Raw genomic sequence first — 22,145 nt, 5'->3', positions numbered from 1 at the left:
ACGGACCCAAACGTTGGTTTTTTTTTTTTTCAAATCCAGACGGAAATATTTCGATTCCGATCAACTCCCGGATTGCATTTTTTTTCCAGCCATCGTACGACGAGCGGCTGTCAAGTTGGCCGTGTCCAATCGTCAACAAGATGTTAGCTCCATTCCAAGCAGCCTCATTAAAAGGGCCAAAAGACGCCAGGAGTTCATTAAAAATAATTTGCGGCTACGGCGGCTCGGCTCGGCTCGGCTCGTCCGGCCGGCCAAGCGACACCGGGGGACCGCTAGGCGGCGAGCGCCTAATTAGCGCCCCGGTCCGAATATTTCACAAAATTAACATGCCGCTCTTTCGGCCGGCCCGCTAATTGACGAGCGTCGTCGGAAGGCGCGCGCGGAATGCTAACCCTCCCGTAATTAGCGCCTATCAGAAACATAAAAACAGCTAGTTTGGCGGCGGATTCGAGTAGATTCGCTCGAGTGGGAATGTCAACGGAAAGGGCTAGCCAGTAAATATCCCGTAATCCGCGGCGAGCGCGGGATCCCGCCTTAATGAGCGCGCGTGCTAACGTTGAGGAATATCTATCGGGGAGGATTGGGCCAAAGTCACCGTGTCCGATAACATCCCATGCCCTCGGAGAGCTACCATCTACTTATTTGAAGTCTTGAAGGGGGGCTTTGGATTCATTCATATTTCATTGCTTCCGCCGCTTTTATTTGTGAACGTAAAGTTTATCAAGAAAGGTCAAACGGAACACGTCGTTTGGGAACCGAGCCCGGCCAATGGCATCAAACTCTCATTAGTTTTGGAAAGCCTGGTGCGTTCCCCCCCCCCAAAAATACCCGACTAAGAGCTACTTTTTTTTTAGCATCATGCTATTACATGTACAAAAGTGGCGTTCCAAATACAAGAGAACAGATCTTCATTTCAAAAGCGCAAATCTTTCTAACTGACTGTACACGACAATACTCTTCAACAGTGCTCTTAAACAATCATTGGCTTTTGACCTTCCTGTGTGGAGTTTGCATGTTCTATCCGGGCCTGCGTGGGTTTTCTCCGGGTACTCCGCTTTCCTCCCACATGCCCAAAAAGCTAATTGAACACTCTAAACCAGGGGTCGGGAACCTTTTTGACAGAAAGAGTCATAAACAATTAATATTTTCTAATGTTATTTCTTGAGAGCCATTCTTGGAATTGAAAAGTAAAAATATATGAAAGTGTATTTTTTTTTGGTCATTTCATCACTTTTAACGTGCAAAAAGTCTCTGATTTCTTTTGACAACATTGTTATGTGGTGGCTTACAAAATCAGTATCAATGATATGCATGCAGAAGAGTCATAAAAACCAAAATTATGATTAAAATAGGGGTACAGGAAGTGTCGACGCAGCAGTGACGCTCTTGTTAGTGCGTTCGGGACTCAGCTCTCTCAATGATTTCCATATTTTACCTCACAGGTTACTGGAGAGCCATATGTACCCATGGAAAGAGCCACATATGGCTCCCGAGCCATAGGTTCCTTACCCCTGCTCTAAACTGTCCTTATGGTATGATTGGTTGTTTGTCCGTCTGGCTACCCATTCAGTGCGTTCTTCCCCCATCACCTGGCTCCAGCACCCCTACGGAAAACCAATGGACTTTTGGCTCATCCTGTCACAAGAGCCAAAGAATTGACTTTTATTCCGGAATATAACAAAAAAAAAAAGAACAAACGGATAGTGTGGTGTGGTTGCAGCTGGGATGGCGCTGCCCGCTGCCCGCTGCCCCGACTCACGCGAGACAAAGGAACGCCATTGTGAGCATAAAAGCAGCCACGCCGGCCGGCGTGTACGAGAGCCGTCGTCCATGTCCGTAGATGGAAGCCCTCTTATTTTCATTTTTTTTCTCCGACACATGAAAGCCGACGCAGAGGCCGAGCGGACCTCGGGGAGCTCTAATGGCCTCGCAAAGTGCCGTCGGGGAGATCCGGGGTGAAGGGCGGAGCAAGGTGAACGCGCCGACGTTTGGAAAAGGCAACAAAAAAAAGGCCACGCCGACGAAAGGCGGACGCCGCCTTCGCCACGCTGTTGCTAAAAGGAGCTCAACATGAATTATGCAGGTTCTTCCTCACACGAGGCGGCGCGGCGGCTTCTTCCTCTTCCTCCGCAGCGTTTGCGCTGCCGCACCACCCGCGGCGGTCGCCTTTTACGTGGAGCGTCCGCATTTGCCGGTCGGTGGCGACCGACGCGGGGGAAAACCTTGACGCGTCTGGGGATGAGCTTGGTTAGCTTAACCGCTAAAACACGTGTCTATCGATGGATTGAGGCCCTTTAATGAATATATGGATCCTCCAATCCTCCAAGAAATTTCCCGAATACGGGATGAAATAAAGTTCTAACCTACGTAATGCTCCTCCAAGGAAACATCTCTTTGGAAACGGCTACCATTTTTATTGAACAAGTAGCAGAATTTAGGTGATTTTTGTAGGGCAACTCGCTGAGAAGGCCCGGTTAGCCCTGACAAACACTTTGGAAGCAGCTCTAGCGGAAAAGGTTGCGACCGACCTGACTGACACCCAATCCTGATTGCTTTATCTTTATACGCAACACACACACACACACACACACACACACACACACACTCGTACGCTCACACACCCCCAGGTTTTGCCGCGTGGCGCTTGGGAGCTATCGGATTTTCATAAGCGAGTGAAAGAAGAGAAGCGGAAGTTTGAGCGTTGCAGGACTTGACTTCCGCGGGAAAAACGTCCGCTGGGATGGCCGACCTTGGCGCCTTCTACCCTCCCGTTGTGGTCTTCCATCCAAAAGGGAGCAAAACCCGCGTTGACGGGGGGAGGGAACATTTGAACGGAATTGTTTTGAGTCAAATTGGTCAAACATATGTCATTGTGGACCAGTCCGCTTGGTCGAGATGGACAGACCTGGCCCCGGTCCCAATGGACCAGGGTGACAATAGCACTTCCTTGATGTGTTTGACCGGATTCTGCAGGCATCTGGTCTTGACGTATTCTTCTGACATCTACGTGTGGGTTTCAGCGTTACGGCGTATTTGGCAACCTATTTTTTTTTCTTCTCCGGGCGAGGTTCATCCGAAGCGACGCCTCCGAGACAGCTGGGAGGGACGGGGGAGGGACGTGGGGGGGAGGGAGGGAGGGAGGTGGCTTCCCTCCGGAGGGCCCGGGCGGGAAGTCATCCGTGGGCCATTTTCACGTGGCCTCTCCGAGCGCCGAGGGGAATGTAAGTGGCGGTGGCGGTGGCGGAGGCGGAGGAGGCGCGTCCTTGCCCGCCGGGACTAGGCCACTACTTAACGACAGCCAATTACGACACGTTTCCTTGACCTTCTCCCGCGGACCCCCGCCGCCCCGCTCCCTAGAGTTTAAAGCGACGGTTAAAAGGACGCGTCAAACGACAGAAAGGGGTATTTCAAAGGAGGGATCTTGGCGCTCAAGTTATTCATTAAATGCCCTTCATTTCTCAATAGCGTCCGATTTTGGGGAATACCTCGGAAAAACAATTCTCAAAGATTAAACCCGGATTAAACGTTGGAGTTATTGCTTGGGTTGCGTTTACAACGGATGCCCCGCTCTCCACCAATCAGTCAATGATGAGGCAATAGCATAGGCACATGTATTTGTACTACAAAAACATCATTGGGATTACTTCTACGACAAGAATACATGTTCTTGCACTCACAGTCCGTATACTAGTATGACAAGCACATGTACTTGTGTGTACTTGCATGCAAATGTACTATAAGCGTGTGTAATACCAGTCCTAAAAGGATAAGCGCTTATTTGGACGTGTACTTGAGTGCCCTTGTACTACAACTGTACTATACGTAGCGGCAAAGCAAGCCTCACAATTTCTGGTTTGTGATTACAGAGCAACATAAACGCAGCTTGATCCTCCATTGCAAAGCGCTTATCTGGCAACCCAAAGGGAGATTTTCATCCCGCTTTTGCAGTACCATTTTTTGGCCAACTCGAAACACTCAAATCTTAAATGTAATCTATTTTTGTGAAATGGATGAGTTGTCCTCGGCGTAGTCATTTTTTTCCCCCCTCCTCCGTCCCCTTTTCAGCAGACATCTTTTTGCGCAAATGGCGGGGGATTAAACTGCAGATTATGCGCGGCGGGATTACGCTGACCCCGATACCGGCGGGCCTCGGGGACGAGACGGGCAGAGCGGTGAGAGTGTACGGTGGGTCAAATAGGGGGGGCGGGGCTGATGATGTCATGATGACAGGCTTGAAAATATGTTTTTTCTGCCAAAGACGGTGCTATACGTCCAATCCATTTTGTACTGGGAAGGGCTGACAGTGATCAATCACCCGCATAGTATTTTTTTTGTGTCCCCTTTGAAATAAAAAAAACACTGAAGGTTGAAAATATTTAGCGTTTTTCATTTTTGTAAATTTTTGGGGGGATAATGATTGAATTTTGGACATTTTTTGGTTCGAAAGACCATTCCAGGTTTTACGCCATTCAACTGCACTCTGAAGCTTAGCGAATATTATATTTCTGTATGCGTTCTTGTTTTTTAATACTTCGGGAAAAAGGCTCTAAAGGCAGAATAGGAATCACTTTTACACTTCAATTCGACTGTTGTCGATGAATTTTCTAATCGGGTACTTGCGGATTAAGCCCGATAGACAAGGACTTGTGATATTTGCCTGTTCTGCTGCTGACATCATTGTCAAATCCGCAATCTAGACAGACATATTAATATTAGTCAGTAAATGAGTTTCCCCATCTCGACGGGGTTAACTTTAACGTTGAGGCCGTCCCTTCCTTGAAGTGCCAGGTGGGACGTCTTTTATGGCGAATGCACGGCGGGAAAGACAGGACTCCCGTCAGCAGGATTAGCGCTGACCCCGATCATTCCGGGCGCGGCGTTTTGGTTCTCGTTTTTTTTTTTTCTCCGCCCGCCCCCACGCTCCGCCATCGGCGGATTAGTCGCGGCTATCGAAAGGCGACAGACGGGAGCCTCGGCCAATAATGAGGCGAGATGAGAGGCGGTGCGGCGCCGACCCGCCACCAGTTGACCGTTGCGCCGTGCTAGCCTTCAAAGCGGGATGCTAATGATGGGCCGTGGGCCGTGGGAAGACGGACAAGAAGCGGGGCAAACGCTCACCGAGGTCAGCGGGAGGGAGGGAGAGCCATCCACAAAGGAAGCGCCTTTGCTCACTTTCATGTGGAAATTGTGCTTATTTTTCCCTTCGTGTCATCGTCCGACATCGATAATGACCAACGCGGTTTACATTTCACAAGTTAGGAACCCTCAAAACAATACGAAAAACGAAAGAGGGCTGTTTTTTAATGACTGTAAACAATTCTTTCGGTTCAAATGATCAAGGTTTTTTCCCGTCCGATACGATTCGCGATGCAACTCTCACGATAACGATGAACGCATGTTCTTGTAGCGTCTTGCCAGCGTATGGACACAAATATTTTGGAAACCAAATCTACTACTCAATTCTTTGCCCGATCAATAACGCGCAAGGACACAAAGTATCTGGATATATGGTCACAACACGACTCGTGGAACACGGCAATATTCCTTGCCTTCCAAACAACTAGCAAAAATCATCAACAGATCCAATGACGTCGTTTGAAGCCAAAGACGACTTGTTTGGCGCCTCCGCTCAAACGGGGAGACCGAGCGAGGCGTTCATTAGGCCCGCGCCGACCCGCTAATGCGGCAACGTGGTCTGGGTGGCCCCTCGTCTGCGAGCGAACCGACGGCAGTCGTCAAGGTCGTTTGACGGGAGCGAGTAATGCTGCTAGGATTGATTTCCTAATGAGCAAACCCTGGCCGCGGGATTTACGGCAAAGCCTTAATGAGAAGGTGCTTGGCGGGGGGAAAAAGAAGGAGAGACGGGCGCGCTACGCTACGCTACGCCCAGGGGCCCGAGTACGGCGCGTCCAAGGAGAGAGGGGGGGATTGGAATTTCAAAAGACGGCTTTAAGTTCAACTCATTTGGCGGCTGACACCGTCCGTCAAATCCAAACGAGTCAAGGTGACGACGACGACGAGCACGCGTCCAGATTGTAATCCCTCCGTTCCATGGAATTTTAAAATGTTTTTCTACTCTTAGTTTTTGTTCACCCAGGGGAACCTCGCCTCGCCTCCTCATCTGTGCTTGCTTGGCTCTTTCAAACTCTAAGCTATGGCTCCAGAGCCATATGTGGCTCTTTGGATGGGTGCACTATTATTCATCATTTTTGTTTCATTAAACACTTCTATATGCTTACTCTCATTGATTAGCAATAGCATAATAATGTTTTGTCTCAAAAAAATCTGAGGCTTTTCGACTTTAAAAGTGGTGAAATGACCCAACAAAAAAAATGTACCCATTTTCATGTATTTTGACTTTTAAATTGCGAGTATGGCCCTAAATGAATAAATAATAATAGGAATTATTTATGGCTCTCTTTGTCAAAAAGGTTCTCGACCGCTGCTCTGTAACGAAAATATTTGCCCCTTTGTCGGTCAAACCCGTATTTTAGCGGGGGGAAAGTACTCTGAACGCCGAACATTCCAAACTTTAGGCAAGATGGAAAGAAAAAAGAAAAGGTTAGAAAAGGAGCCACTAGATCCACACAGTACGTACGTACGGACGTACGTATGATGTATGAAGTTAGCGGCGTCAAAGGGCAAAGTCCACCAAGCAATCACGTGGTGTTTTTCCCGCTGCGTTCCGCTCGGCCATAAATCAGACTTTTATCAGACATTTGGACGTGAGCGAGCGAGTCCGCGGCCAGAAACTCATTTGGGATTTAAACGCCGCCGTCTTTGCGTCGCCGACGTGATGGAGCAAGTTGACGCGCGCGCTTGACAGCAAAGCGCCCGCGCCGGTATTAGTCGACCGACCGACCGACCGACCGACGGCTGCCCGATTCTTCCACGCCGCGACTTTATTAAAGGGCAGCCCCGGACCGGCCCCGCTTGACAAACGAGCTCCAGTCAATCTGGGCTTGAGTAACCAACGGCGGCACAAAAGTGCTCAAAAGCGGGAGGAGAGTTTTTTTCACTTTTTTTTTTGCCTGTCCTGATTGGATGTGGAAAGCATTCCCCGCCATAAACGAGGGTCTGGGGGGACGCGCCCCAACATTGGGGAAACCCCTGCCGAAGCTAAAGCAAACGCCGGCAAGCGACTCCGATAAAAAGCTCGACGAGCGGACGACACGCGCATGGACACGCCGTTTAAAAGAAGCCGAGGCCGCAGTGGGGCGCTCCGTTTCAAAAGATCCCCGTGGGTTCGCGCGCCATTAAAGGCCAAAAGGAGGGTGTTCACTCACCCCGTTATCTCTTAAAGCTCATCCTCAACTCGTCCAAGTCTCTAAGCGTATTTTTAGGTAAAGTCATTTGGTCGCATCCATCGAAGGCCGTTAGAAAGGCACAAGATTAAATTCCCAACCATTTCAATGTGCTCCAATGCAGGTGAAAAACTTACCTTTTTCAGTAAAATAAAAATCAGAAGTGTCACATCATTTAGCAAATGAATCCAATTTTGCCATTAATCCATGAAATACAACTTGACGACCATGACACTAACATACGATTGTAAGCGAATTTCCGGAATACGGGATGAATAAAGTTATCGAATTGAACACTTTTAGCAACAATGCCATCTTAATTTGCTTCCAATTTCATTGTTAACTTTTCATTGGCCACTCCTCATTTGGCAATAAAAAAGAATAGGCCACTTACCGCCTGCTCCACTTCCTTCTTCGACGTCCTCAGTCGTAAGCAGGTAAACATTCAGCCTTATTTGTGTTGAAGCCATTTCCTAAAATAAACAAAAAAACACACATAATAAGCATTGTTATGTACATAGCAGGTTTGAACCAATTTTTCCAATACAAACAATTGAATTTCGTGAGGGTAAAAAAAAAAATTCTGGCTTTCTAATGAACGTCGAAATGACATTAAAAGAGGTGTTTTGCACTTTTTTGGGGGCTTAGGGTCGGTTCATTGTTGTAAGAACGGTTGTGCCGCGTGACCCATTTCCTGCCAGATGTTAAGGTTTTGTTTTGCCTTCCATTTTTCCTCTCATTCTCGCTGGCTCGGCTCGGCTCACCCTGGCAGCCGTTCGCGCTCGGATGCGTTGCCATCGATTTCTTTTAACGGGGTCACGCGTGGCTTCCTCGGCGGGAGCCGGCCGCTTATTAGCCGGCTTTGGACGCGACGTGGCTTCGCCAAGTCATTAGCCGAGGAGCGCCGGGGAGAGGCACGATGGCGGGCCGGAAAAGAAAGGATGGCAAACGTGGGCGGGTCGCCGCCGACTTTTACAAACGCGGGCCGCAAATACCACTTTTGATGGGGAGGGGGCCTCTCGGCGAGTAAGCCGGCTAATGATGGCGCCCGGGCTAATCTGCCGGCGTTTTCACCTCGCCGTCCGGCCACTCGTTAGCTCGGAATGCCGCTCTCTCCCACGCAAAACCCGACCCCCCCCGCCCTCGGAGCGGGCGTGAAAGGAAAAAGACGCCGGCGGCAAAGTGACCTTCCGGGTGCGGAGGCGGGTCGGGGGAATTTTCCCCAACCACTGATCTTTCGCGGCCTCAGTCGGGAGCAGACAAAACTCGCTTGTGATGTCGTTAGCGCCGATTGACGAGGGGAGGGGGAAGCGGGAGAGGGGCGGGGGTGGCGGGTTTGGTTGTGGGGCCGAGGGACGAGGCGGCTGGAATTTAAAGCGATTTTTCAGAGCGGCGTGCCTGTGATCGGAAGCCTTCCAATTGATCAAAGTTTTCAGTGCGGATCCACGGGGGAATTTGGGAAACTTTCGAAACCAATCAAGTCATTGACATGCATCCAGCTCCCGTCCGTCAATCGCCTTAGAAATGCTTAGCGGTAGCGGGAGGTAAAAAAGAGATCATTTTAATATTGCATCGCAGAGGGACGTGTTGACAAAATGGTGTCGGAAAAAAAAGCAGTCTTTGAAAGCTATCGTCTATTTGTACTCCCCCGCAAATGGCCAAAATATAACACCTGTCATTCCCAGCTTGCACAAACGAGAGATTTAATTGCTCTGACACAAGTCTATTCATTAGCGGAAAGATCTGTCAATATCAACCAAGGAGGTCGCTAGCCCGTTAGCCCTTGGAAATAAGGCTAAATGTTTTTTGAATCGCCGCCAAAAACGGGACTAACGGAAAAGCGTCTTCGCCGCGTGTCGCTCCCGCGGCCACATTAGCGGAGAACGCCGACGCCGGCGTATCGGCGCTCGCCGCCACGCGTACACGAGCGCCTGCGGGGAAATGGGAGGCTAATGCGACAGTGATCTAGTGACTCCGGAGGGAAGCGCCGTTTGTGCGAGCGAGTCGTCGAGCCGGCGAGTCGGCGTGTGTGTTCACTTGACTTGAGTTAGCGGCGAGATAAATGAAGTCGAAATGACTTAAAGCTATCTGCGCCCGTCGCTAGCAGATACCGGCCGGCGTTTAGGTCGCGCTTCTTTCCGATAAGACGGCTTTTATCGCCAAGGCCGAGTGCTACGCTAATGCCTCCGTTAGCGTCCAGCCGCGGCGCTGACTCGACGCTTTGGGTCGATTGGCATTGGAAATTGAGAAACGGGACGTGAGGACGGGATTGGACGAGGCTGCACGGGAGATTGGATTGGATTGGATGACTTTATGCATCCCGTATTTGGGAAATTTCATTGTGACAGTAGCAAGAAAAGGCATAGTTCGAAGTTAGACAGTACAGTCAAAGGCCGCAGAACAACAAAGCAAAAGCAAAAAGCACAAAGCAAAGCAAATCAAAGTCAATGGGATCATTAAGAATCACCAAATCATTAAGACAGAAAAGCAGCAAAAACACAAAAATGAGCAAGAGTTTCGGTAGCAAAAACGGATAGACTCCAAAAGACGTCAAGTTGGACAAAAAGCCAATGTTTTATCAGGGTATCTTTCCAGCAGGTGTGCTAACACCTTTGCTTTATTCTTTTTCAATGGTGGCTGACAAAAAAAAAAGCCCACAAAGGGGCGTTGACAGACACCCGGAAAAACAAACACGCCTCGACGGACAAGGTCGGCTTCCACTTTCGTGCTGTTCTTAAATTTGAAAATAAAATGAAAAGCTTGACTGCGCTCAGACACGTAAAAAAAAAAGCAGTCGGTAGTTTGGAGACGCCATTGTCCGAGTCTCCTCCGATGCGGCGCCACGCGGCGATGAGTGTGCAAGATTTGGAGCCGGCCGCCTGGCAGTTTCACGTCTTGCCTTTTAGCGGCGTTCCCAACAAAGCTATCGATCGTGTTTACATTAGCAGCGGGACGGGCGGCGCTGCGGAGGGAGGAGAGGCCGACCCCGGCCGGCCGGCGGGCCGGCCGGCTGCCCGCCGGCTCGGACCGGCCCCAACCCTAAGCGAGCCGCCGCCATTCCGCCCGCCCGCCCGCTTGCTGCAGTCTGACGCCACGCGTCGTCATCTTGCAGCTCACGCGCTAGCTAAGCTCCGGACGCACCTCCGCCCACGACCTCGCTTGGGTTCCCACAATCTGAAAGTTGTGGGAAAGTACATTGAAAGGACGGCCAGAAAGTCAAAGAGCACAAACACAGTCTCAACGTACTTTCCATGACATAACTCCAAGCTAATGAAGGCTTTCTGATTGAAAATGTGATGACAAGTAGGCTTTTTTGTGTTGTTGATAATGACGACAGGGCCTATGTCCAATTATTATTATTATTATTATTAAAACTATTTCACTACCATTACCAAATCAATTGGTCGAAGGTTATTTCAAATTTCAAAAAGTGTACTTAAAAGCTCCAGTCATGCGCAGTTGTGCACATTTAAAGGGAAGGAGTTAACCCCTCCGATTGGTGGCGAAAGGAGTCGTCGGCAAAGTGCCTTTCACAGATGTGAACAAAGTCACGCCATTTTAGTACATATCATTGAATCTTTTATCCTCTTTTCTCTTTGGTTTTGCATCCTTGACCAAATGAAAGCCTTTTTTTCCTCAAGTCACAATTCTATAGCTTTTTTCTTATTTATATTTTGCACATTATTTCAATCCGTGGGCGGTCGATTGGTCGCCGGTCTTTTGGTTGCCGTCTTTTGGTCGCCCGGACCGCGACAACGGGCGTCCAAAAGACCGGCGACAAAACAAGGTAAAACAACACGGTCTACGCATCAATAAAAGCCAAGTTTGTATGTACATGCGTTGTCCCTTTAAGAAGCTGCGTCAGTTCAGTCAGTCGGTCTTAACAAGTTCTCCAACAAAAAACAATCAAAGTACGGAAAATTTGGAGCTTTTCTTTAGCCTAATAATTAATAGGGCATTAAGTATGACCAAAAAAAACGGCGACCAATCGACCGTGTACCATTTCAATCCTATGAGGAAGGCCGCTGTGTTAAATTTTGTTTCAAGCATAGCGATTTGAATTGGGAGGCCCCTCCCAGTTCAAAAGGATTGGACATCTATGGCCGCCATTACAAGTGAAACGTGATCGTTTAGTGCCAGTTCAGATAGATTGGACATCTAGTCCAATCATCCAAGAACACCGAGAGACTGCTGCGTGACACGTGAGCTAGCCAATGGAAATGGAAAGCAGTGAGTTGGCTAATCGGCAGATGTTCATGTAAAAAAAAATGTTTTAAAAAGAGTAGTTGAAACGCATCCGACGTCTTGTCGTTTGCTCATCTCCAGCTTGTAGACGATAAAAGTGCTTTGGCTGGAAATACTTGCATGGAATGTGAACAAGCGATCTCTCTTTTTTTTTGGCCGCTTTTGACTTTGGGAAGCAGCCAAAGCCAGTCACGGGTGTCCAACAACAGGGAGAAAAAAAAAAAGAAGTCGCTCATTACGCGGCTGTAAACGCGGTTGAAAAGCGATAGCGCCGCCTAAAAAACAACCCGTAATATCATTACACCACATCATATCCATTTACACTTATATTAACCTGTGACCACCATGTACCAGATCCCAAAGATGGCGGCCTCATTACCGGGAAAGCTCTGCTCACTCAAAAGGCGCTCACATAATACTGCCACAGGAAGAAAAAATATATATATATATATACAAGAGTGACGACAAATCACACCACCCACGACGATCATATCAATATCAACACTAATTTCTTTCACAATCCGTGTTAAACAGGCTTGGATTCATATCAGGGTAGACATAAATTGCCCTGATTGGTTCACCGTCAACCCCTCCCATTCCACGTGGATTGGACAACGAGGGCCGTCGATGGCACGTGATTAATGGCGGCAAAAGAGGGGGTCCATTTTTGAGGTCACGGAGGCCAAATATGTTAATATTGTGGCCTAGAGCAAGCGAAATATCAGCGTCTTTCTTTATGGTGTTGTTGTTTCATTTTTTTTCTTTTTGGAAATGACTAAAAGTAGTCGGTTGCCCTGTGAAGGCTTGATCCAATCAAGTCATGCTAGCACTTCTAGCCATCTAAAAGCATGATGTCACCCGTCACCCGACCTTTATGGCAGACTAGATGAATGAGGAGTAAGGTCCACAGGTGAGAACCTTTGTTGGGGTGGGGGGGCAGATCAATGCCACCAAAGCTGCTATTGATCGCCTTGGATTTCTCCCGCCCATGTGAGCGCACCCTTTCAATGTCAACGCAAAGCCGTAGCGGGAGATGGGGGGCTTTGGGGGGCCTTTGGGGGGGCTAACCAGATAGCCGCTTGACCCCCACGGCAGCGGAATCAATCGGGCTCGCCGATCGCCGACGGTTAACGAAGGACGTGGCGGTGGGAGCACCGTTAGCCGGGCGGACGCTAGGACGCTACGCTAAATCTTCCCCGGGCGGGAGCTGTTAAATGTTAAGTTTCGGACTACGACATCATTTTTCTCAGAAACCACATCATGTAAAAAGATCATTCTTTGTTTTTACACTCATCAACTCCCAATGGGCCTAAATATCAAAGAGGAAATAAAAAGGAATGCCTTGCTCAAGAGTCTGGCTCTTAGGAGGTTAATATAAGCTCGGCCTACGTACCCGCTATGATGCTTTTTGGTTTAAACACTACATTTCTTTGTAAAATGTTTCACTTCTAAATCAAAGTATAGTGATGTAAAATGATTTTTTGGTGGGCACTATAAACACATCTCAGCTATTTCTTCCATTCTCAAGTGGGCTCACTCATAAACCGACATAGCACTGTATTTGACAGCCTTTATATCAAATTCATAAACATCTTGCGCTTGCAAGTCAAATTTTCACTTCCATCCCAAGGCAAAATGCAAAAGTATTGCTTCAAAAAAAGGCACAACTGCAACCAAATCATGGCCACGTTGAATAAAGTCCAACAAAAGTTCTTCCCTCCAAGCAATTTTCAAATGTAGCTCTTTTCTGCACAGCGACTTTCATTTCCTCTCCTAAAAATGTATTTTCAAGCGCTCTCCTCCTTTATTAGCACACTTCCCAAATTCATCACTCATCGTGGGCTCACCTCCGCAACTTTGACCCTCGACATTATTACGCGGCGCCGTTATATTACCGGCGAAAAGCTAATGTATTCGTATCGTTTTGGCGGATGATGTAAAAGATGCCTTAGATGAGGTTATTATGCGACAGGAGGGAGCGAACGAGCGAGCGGGCGAGCGAGCGGGTGGGGGGGAGGACAAATAAATAAATAAATAAATAAAAAAGACATCTGCGAGCCAGGCGCGCTCGCCGTGCTCCGTCAAAGCTCCGGACCACGCGGGACGGGGGGGCGGGGCTCGGGGGGGTGTCGGAGCCACGGCGGATAGTGATTGAAAGTGATGGGCGAGAGGATTTAGGTGGAGCCTTAGAGAGGGAGGGACCACAGAGAGAAGGAGAGAAGGAGAGAAGGAGAGAACCCTCTAGCATCCCGCGTTGAGCTTGTAAAGTGGCCGAGAGGAAGAGGAGGTGCGAGGAGGGAGAGAGAGAAAGAGAAAGAGAGAGAGAGAAAAGAGAGAGAGAGAAGAGAGAGAGAGAGAGAGAGAGAGAGAGCACGGGAGCGCCAGTACGAAAGAGGGAGGAGGAAGACGAGCGGCAGCCTTCCCTCAAAGTCAACATTTTTCCACTTTTGCTACTCCTCCTCGCAGCGTCTGCCAGTCGGTCCCCGCCAGTCCTCATCGGTCCTTGTCAGTCCTCACCGGTCGGTCCCCGCCCTGCTCCACTCCAACGTCGTCCTCCTCCTCTCTTTCCGCGCAAGCGGGGACCAGCGGCTCGCCCATGCGCGCGACCGGTAAGTGACGGACGCCGGCGACCCGTCCGGGGCGCTCGCTCCACTTTTTCCATCCGCGGGCACGCACCGCGGGAACCGGAGTCGGGATTTCGGGACCGCGCGAAAAGGATCCGGATCCAGATTCCGTTACGACTCCACGTGCGCCGTTAAGTAGGGCACGGAGAGAGGGGGGTGGTGGGGAAGGGGCGACTGGGGGTGGTGGGGGGACTCCCCTCGTACGCAAACTTACTTTCACGGAAGCCACGATCGCCGGGGAACTGATCGTCCGCGATTGACGGAGACGGACGTCCAAACGGGTGAAGGATTACAGGCGCGGGTTTTCGCTTAGCTTCACGGGGAACGGTTTATGGGCGTGAACGGCGGCGGCGGCGGCGCTGCTAGACGTCAGGGATCGTTATCCCCGGCTGACTTTTTGATCACTTTGAAGGAGTGGGCCGTCCGGGATGCGCTTCCGTTTCTGTCGTTGTCACGGGCCACCGGTTCGGCCCAACTTTTGACCGCTCAACTGAACTGGCGCGTCCTTTCCGCAGGACAATCGACGCGGGGCCAGCAGGGGATCCGAGCGGAGGAGCGTCCCCCCCGCCCGGGCCCGTGAGGCACGCGCGGGCAGGCGGGCGGGCGAGACCATGTTGAAGGGGCCCGGCCGGACCCCTCTCCCAAAGCAGTCCCGAAAAGCTCGAGCCCAGCAGGAAAAGCAGAGCGCCCCGGATCGGCGGGGACGACGGCGTGTCCATCGTTCGGCGGGGATGGCGACGCTCGGCCTATGATGGGCGCCTGGCCTACCGTGGGCGGCCCCCCGCTCCTCGGGGCGGCGCTCTTGCTGCTGCAGTGCTGCTGGGCCCCCGTGCTGGGGGGCCGCTACGAACTGTGCAAGTCTCTGGTGAGCACGGACGACGGCTCCGTGTGGGAGCACTACGCCTGCCAGCCCCGGGCCCAGTCCATGAAGGACTACGCCAGGATCAAGGTGGACCCGCCCGGCGTCACGTGCGGGAACCCGCCCGAGAGGTTCTGCACATTGGTGAGTTTTTGCTCACTCACGCTTTGCTTTGGAAAAAAAAAAAGAAAACTACTCGTTAGCTGACGTTCACAGTGATCCATGAACGGGACCTTTTTTTCTTTTTTCTACTACTTTGTCAGGAAAAAATGAGGACACAAATCAACAACCTGCCTTAAATGTCATTCTATACATTTGCTCATCGCCTGCCGTGCCGCCACATTTCTTATACCAAAAAGATATATTTCTATGACATTGAGGAACCTTCCTATCGCTGTTACTGCTTTAAAAACATTCCTTTGTCTTTGTCAATGGCAGCCAATGAATTGACTATACATAAAAGCTGAATAAATTCCCAACTGCAAATTCCCAGTTCAAACAGGTTTGATGCCCATTGCCAACAAACTCAGGCAAAAAAGTTCAACAAGGCAAGATTGAGACTCTCGGCTAAAATCGTCCTTTCAGACCCAAAAATCTTATCTATTTAATAAACTACGGCTCTCTCCTTTCAAATGTAGTCAAAGTAAGGCGCCAGAGAATATTTTTATCCTCAAAATGGCTCCCCAAATAAAGTGCTATCCAAGCTACTCGAAAAACAAGCGGGAAGCTTAAACGACGTCCCGTTAAAGGTGACGGAATTAAAGATCGGCTGGATCTCGCCACGGCGGAACCTCCGTGTCACACCTCGCGAACGCAAGTTCATTCGAGTCGCCCAAAGACTTTGGGAGCCGCGTGACGGCGTGCCACGCCACGCCCATATTCCCGCAAATGAGCGTCCGGGACGACGAAGGGCAAACTCCACGGGAAAACTCGTTAAGATGTCAGCAATATTTAACGCGGCCGGCCGGCGGGCCAGCGCCGCTGGCGGCTCAAGTATTCATATATTCTATCTTTATGGGGGAGAACCGAGCCGCCGCCCTCATCGCCGCCGCCACACGCTTGAAAGCCAGCGCTAACGTAGCGGCGCTTGGGTGCTAACAAACAGGATGAAGGCTTTCATTAGCCATGGACAGGATGCGGCCGACGCGTAATACTTTGCGATTTGTTTCGTGGAAGCTCGGTGGACTTCCCGAGGGCCCCTTGGGGGAGGGGAGGGGAGGGTGGCTTCGTTCGTTCGTTCGTTCGTGCACTTGCGCGCACGTGGTGGTCCGGGACAGCCTGGGCGTATTGACGTCCGGCCCCTAATGGCTGGGGCCTGGAAACTTGTCCGAGTCAGCATTTGAGTGAGCCGTGATGAAATATTGATGGCTTCCTTAATGGGCTTCCTCGCGAGGGTCGGCGGGCGGGTCGGCGGGCCCACCACGGCGGGACGGGAAAGAGCTCAAGACCCGACCGGAGCCGCCCGCGCTTCCCTTTTGGCGGGCGGGTGAGCTTGGATGAGTGGGCGTCTTTTGCGGACTCATTTATGACCGCCATCTGAAGGCCTCTTTTGCCCCCCCAAAAATAGAGAACTTTCCAAAGTATCTGTGATCATCCACTTGATGGGGGGGGGGGATTTTGGAAACGGCCCAGATCCATGGGACGGACAGGCAGGGCGTTTTTTTTATCGGCTGCAAACGATCGCAAAGATCACAAATAGAAATGGTAGATCATGAAGCAAATGGACTTTGGTGTTCAAAATACATTTGACTGACTGTAACGCCTTGTACAGCCACTGATCTCGCTTTAAAATTCCGCTGACCCTTCGCATTTGGGGGCTACTTATCTGCACGCTCGAGGGCCCGACGGGACACCCTTTCCCTGCAGCTGGGAGGGCGGCGGGAAGTGTGGCCACTGGCCCGGCCGGCCGACCGGACTGCCAAGGTGCATCTACTCAGGCAGCTGTCGTGGTCCTCCCGTTGCTTTTCTATCAGTTCTCCCCTCTTTTCCTTCTGTTGGCTATTTTTAGAACGAGCGAGCGGGATGCTTTTTGAAGCGGCCTCTCGTGAAACGACAAGGCGTGTTGTTTTTGTCTCCTCTACGGGACGGGCGCAAATTGCCGCTAATGTCGACCCCGAGGCTTTTTTCTCGAGCGCCGGACGTGGGGGGAGCAACGTTGGATTTCTGGACAAACTCACATTTCGTAGACGTCAATCAATCCGTCCGTCATCCCAAAGTTGAATCGGAAGAAGCCAAATAGATACAATTCGCGACGAAATATAAGAGCGAGCAGCTTTAAAATGATCCTATTTTGGTCGACAAATCCATTTGAAAATGAGAAGACGCTCGATAGCCAAATGAGATGTGATTGGCCACGGCTACTCACCGAAGACGATGTCACTCACAGTTAGAGTTCCGCTATTTTCTTGCCGTCTGCCGACCGTCGCGTCATTCCGTCGACGTGTTAATTCCGTCGAATGGTTCATTCTGGTTGTGACGTCACAACCAGAATAGCGGGTCTTTTACACGTTTACCACCCGAGCAATTTCCCACGTTTCATGAACACGCCAGTGGACTACTCCGACGACATTTTTGACATTTCAACGAGGCTAGCTGTTCAGTCGAATAAAAAATGTTATTCCGTCAACTATGAAATCATCTCCAAATCTCCCAATAGCAAACAGTACACTAAAAGAGTCGCAACTCCAAAGCATTTGCGAACGTGGCGCCGCAAACCAACGCCCGCTTGCTAGAGTTTGGCGCGCTGGCGGCGATAAAGAAAAAAAAATAACAAGATAAATCGGTGAGAAGCAAGGGGGGGGGGATGAGCCCCCCTGGTGAGCAAGTACAGTAAAGCGAAAGAAGTGCGCTGTCACATCCAGAAAAAGACAAAAAAAATCCCTGATTCATCTCCTGTTTTTAGGAACATGCTGTCACGGGTGAAGGAGGGAATTTCAAAAAAATATGTATATTTATTTTTTGCATCTTTCCACATCGTATTCTTATTAAAGACAAGCGACTCTGCTCGTGGGGTGAGCGCCCCCCCCCTTCCCCACACCCCAACTTTTCCCACGACTTATGGTATGGCATGCAAATGCGTGGCAATTAAATAAGAAATTGGAACTTTTTTTGTGTACGGCTGCCAAATCCTTCAGGCGGGAGAAGCGCACGGGAGGGAAAGCTTTCTTTCCCGTAAATAAATGATCCGGATAGCGAGATGCCAGACGAGGAGATGCGGAACTACGGCGCCCTTCCCCGATGTGCGCGCACTTTAATTAATCATTTGACAGGAAGACGAATGCTGACGATCGGATTTTAATGTAAAAAAAAAAAAAAAAGACAAGCGATCGGGGCAATTGTCCAATAGCAAAAAGTGAAAATCAATATTGATCAATTGGCACGCTTTGCTTCTTCAGGGAATGGAACATCATTGTTTGTTGAAATATTCGGGGTGCGGTGTAAAATAAGAATTTCATCATATTGACATTTAAAATGCAAAGTAATGGATTATTGCACTTTTGTTTTGGTCAACCAAATATCAGACGCAAAAATACAATGCGATTGGCAACCAATTGAGCGTAGCGCCCGTAGTTCACTGAGATAGGCTCCGGCACCCCATGCAAATGGATGAAAAATAGTGTAGAAAATGCCTGAATTGATGGAAATGATTGGATGCCAATGATATTCAGAGGCGCTCCGCCCACTTTAAATGAATGAGACGCCTATCACTGTCAATGTTGGGGAATGAGCTATACATATTTCAATGACATATATAAAGAAAAAAGTTTTTTTTTATATAAACCTTTTTTTAAAAAGTTTTCTTCTCTCACTGTAATGAAATAACATTAAATACAGAATATTTCACGACAATAATAATAATAATCGGACATAGGCCCTGTCGTCATTGTCAACAACAAAAAAAGCCTACTTGTCATCACACCCAGAAACTGCGTATGACGAAATTGGTAGTGCTTCTCCATAAGGTGTGTTTACTCGGCAAAAGACCTAAATAAGTGATAGTTACGGACTTTTAATTTGGCATTCTGATGTTATGGATACAGGTTGCATGGATACAAGGCAACGTGGATGGGTTGCTACTATTTGTCGATGGAAAACATCATAGTAAAGATGGACGCTTGGCGTCCAAATCATTAGCGGCTCATTCAAAGTACGCTGGCTACGGCTTTAGCCTATAGGCATAGACGCACGCGTACGACGGTGGGCCTAAGTACGGGAAGACGCGGAGGCCGATAAAAGATTAACGTCGTAAATGAAAAAGCAATATCCCTGGCTCGGGGCCCTCCAAGGCCTTTTTAACGGGAGGGTCATTTCACTTGGCGTCCCTCCCCCTCCCAAAACCAAATATATTGTGTGTTTGCTCAGCGTCCCTTATACGCTTTATTCCCCTTGTTGCTCATATAACTTATAGCAGAGAGAGAGAGAGAGAACGAGAGAAAGAGAAACAGGAATGCTGTGTCACCACTAAAATTATACCAATCGAACTTAGGAGAAATCAAATGAGCAATCAGGATGAATCGCATTGCTTTACACACAAAACACGGTTCCTAAGATTTTTTTTTTAAGCCCACTTCAGTATTTTTTTTTACATTTAATTTTAACATTTTAGCCATTTGATTTATCATGGGCTGCTATATTTTGTTTTAAATTTGATGTTAGAATTTCTTTTCTTGCCCAGCTTTATTCTATGAATTATCTTTTATCGGCAATGGACTCCATTTGTAAAACGGGAACATTTGACAAATGGCCAAAAAAAGTTGGGCAACCGACACGTGACATCATCATTGAGAAATGACCGTATTCGGACGTGGGCGCCGTAGGCGGAAATGAGGAAGCGGACTAAAGGCGGAAAGCGGCGTGGCGGCTGTTGCCGTGGAAACGCCAGGGATCATTGTCGGCCGGGCTTAGCGGCGCGGGCCACCTGCCGCGGCATTTGTGCGCGACGTCGCCCTGTCCTGGCATAGATCCGTCGAGCCGAGATGGGCCGGACGGCCAGGACGTCGAGGACAAACAAAGTCAACCATTTTCAAACCATACGCGGGTATCGACGGAAGCCATGTGGTCCCGTGGCGTTTTGGAAACGTCGACGTCGCGAGCTGAAAGAAATCCAGATGTGGATGTAGTCTTTTTTGGCAAAGTCGCCAACTTTTGGTCGTTTGCGGCGTGGTGGCTAGCGGACGTGCCCAGAGGGGACGGAGAGCGTATCTGGGCCAGTTGGCAGCGGGACGGCTTTCAATAGGATTTGCAGGTGGAGGGTCACGGCGGAACAACAATGCCACTAATCCGCTCCCTCCGCTCGTTCCCTCCGCTGCGCCGTGTGTAAACGCTTGTTGGTGGAGAGAAGCGCGCCAGAAAATGCAGCGCAGCGAGCGAGCGAGCGGCCCCATTTCAACCCCGCCCTTACTTTGCTCCATTGTCCGCTGCTACAATTCAGAAGTGAACCGCGTCATTACACGTGACTGATCCGTCAAATACGACGCACATCTATCAGATTCATCCATTCACCATGATTAGCACGAGCAGGCCAGATGAATCCCCCAAAAAGTACATTTATCGCAGCAACGCTAGATACGATTGGCCCTTGACTGCCAATAATACTTTTTCAAGTCCCTAAACGCCTTCTTAGCATTCAAACATGAGATGAATCGCAGAATGGGGAGACTGATTAGACTATCCAATGAATCATTGGTACACATCCTATTTTCTGTACCGCTCAGAAGAGTCGCAGGGGGGACACCCGGAATCGGTGGCCAGCCAATGGCAGGGCACGAGGAGACGAGCTCCAATCGATCGACTGATCCCAAAATCGGGAGACAAACCAAAGTATTCACCGCAAATGATCGCATTTGAGTGACGGGGAGTTCGTGAAAAGCAGAATAAGATGCAAAAGGGGGATGTGAGGATCCGTGTCGGATTCAGCGCGAGGGGGATCGGACCGGATACCCACGTGATCTTGCATTTGTTTTCTCCTTCCGTCTTCGTTTTCCCGTCGGCCGCCGTCCGAGTAAATCTATCAGAGTGTGTCTTGAAACCTTGAAAGGCGGCCGGCGCCGTAAATTTGGCTTTTCCGAACAAAGGGCGCTACCTTGGACGTGAGTGACGGCTCACTTTCCTCCCAACAAGCACCCGCCGTTTCCCTGAAAGCCATGTCGTAAAACATCCCTTCCTGTTCCTGCGTGGGGCTGAAAAATGGCTACAAGCTACAAGTAGCCATCAAGATTTGCTTTTTTTTTTGCTGGATGAAGCGCTGCGTAGTAGTTAGCAGCTCTGAGACGGACGGAGGCTTCGATCCCTTTCCTGTGTGGAGTTGTGGGTTTTCCTCGGGTATTCCGGTTTCCTCCCACGTCTCAAAAATAGGCACACTTGGCTAATTGTACGCAAAATGGTCTTTAGCTACGGTGGATCGTCTCCTCGTGCCCTGCCATTGGACGAAAGTGGTTGGGATAGGCTCCAGCACCCCTCGTGATCCTTGTGGTACAGAAAATGAATGGAAATATGTCTTTTTTTTCGGGTATCAGTACTCCATACGAGTATAGCCCTGCCCTGATTTTATTGCTGAAGGAAAGAAAAAAAAAACTAAAATGGATTGAATGACTTCTTCTACTGACTGACTACATTTATATTTGTACTTTTAATGAGATCATCGTACGATTAGACATTTGTGTTAGCGCTACACTGTCAGGCAAGATTCCCCGCTTTTCCGCATTGTCGCTTGTTGTGACTCGGCCTCATTAGCGGCTTTTGGGTGGGTGTTCAACTAGCCGCCTCCCACTGAGCGTACGGCGGGCCGCTCGCTACAAAAGAACAAAAGTACAAACAATATTAAACATCAGCGGGGGGTAAAAGAACTGTCACGGGGGAGATGGAGAGCGAATACAATCTAATTGAGCGGGGTGCGCCTCCCCGAGTTGTTACGCAAGCGTACGCGCCAGCCAGCCAATGGCTTTTGCTTTTGCTTTTGCTTTTGCTTTTGCTTTTGCTCAAAACTCAAATTATGAAAGCGCCACACGAGTGAAATCGTCCGACTTGAAGCCAAAACGCGAGAATTTCCTCGGAATGACAAGATATTTGAAATGCGGGCAAAAGTGAAAACAAGTCTAATAAAAAGCGACTTTA

The 22,145-nt window shown here is 49.5% G+C and overlaps 2 protein-coding genes across 7 annotated transcripts in view; one reads left to right on the top strand and one right to left on the bottom strand.

Annotated features, from left to right (window-relative positions):
• Window positions 1–7,698: 7,698 nt before the first annotated feature.
• The window catches only part of LOC144090593 (uncharacterized), a 47,258-nt gene continuing 32,811 nt past the window's right edge, over window positions 7,699–22,145 (bottom strand). The window contains exon 5 of one of the 2 annotated variants that reach the window (XR_013305450.1): window positions 7,699–7,777. Coding sequence is in view for 1 of the 2 variants with exons in the window: in XM_077622221.1 (XP_077478347.1) it covers window positions 21,787–21,823 (37 nt within the window). In the remaining variant the exon portion in view is untranslated. Of the gene's footprint in view, window positions 7,778–21,739; window positions 21,824–22,145 lie in introns of those variants that run through there. The other variant, XM_077622221.1, reaches the window with a different exon arrangement.
• Window positions 13,689–22,145, top strand: part of ntng2b (netrin g2b) — a 38,256-nt gene continuing 29,799 nt past the window's right edge. For 2 of the 5 annotated variants that reach the window (XM_077622217.1, XM_077622215.1), the window contains exons 1-2: window positions 13,695–14,158; window positions 14,689–15,176. In XM_077622217.1, the coding sequence (XP_077478343.1) occupies window positions 14,922–15,176 (255 nt within the window). In that variant the 5' untranslated portion in view covers window positions 13,695–14,158; window positions 14,689–14,921. Of the gene's footprint in view, window positions 14,159–14,688; window positions 15,177–22,145 lie in introns of all 5 variants that reach the window. The other 3 variants (XM_077622218.1, XM_077622216.1, XM_077622219.1) reach the window with 3 other exon arrangements.

This window comes from Stigmatopora argus, chromosome 16 (genome assembly GCF_051989625.1).
Source record: "Stigmatopora argus isolate UIUO_Sarg chromosome 16, RoL_Sarg_1.0, whole genome shotgun sequence".
In the NCBI taxonomy this organism is placed as follows: domain Eukaryota; kingdom Metazoa; phylum Chordata; class Actinopteri; order Syngnathiformes; family Syngnathidae; genus Stigmatopora; species Stigmatopora argus.
The sequence above is the reverse complement of the archived record's forward strand: the minus strand, read 5'-3'. Positions and strand labels throughout refer to the sequence as shown.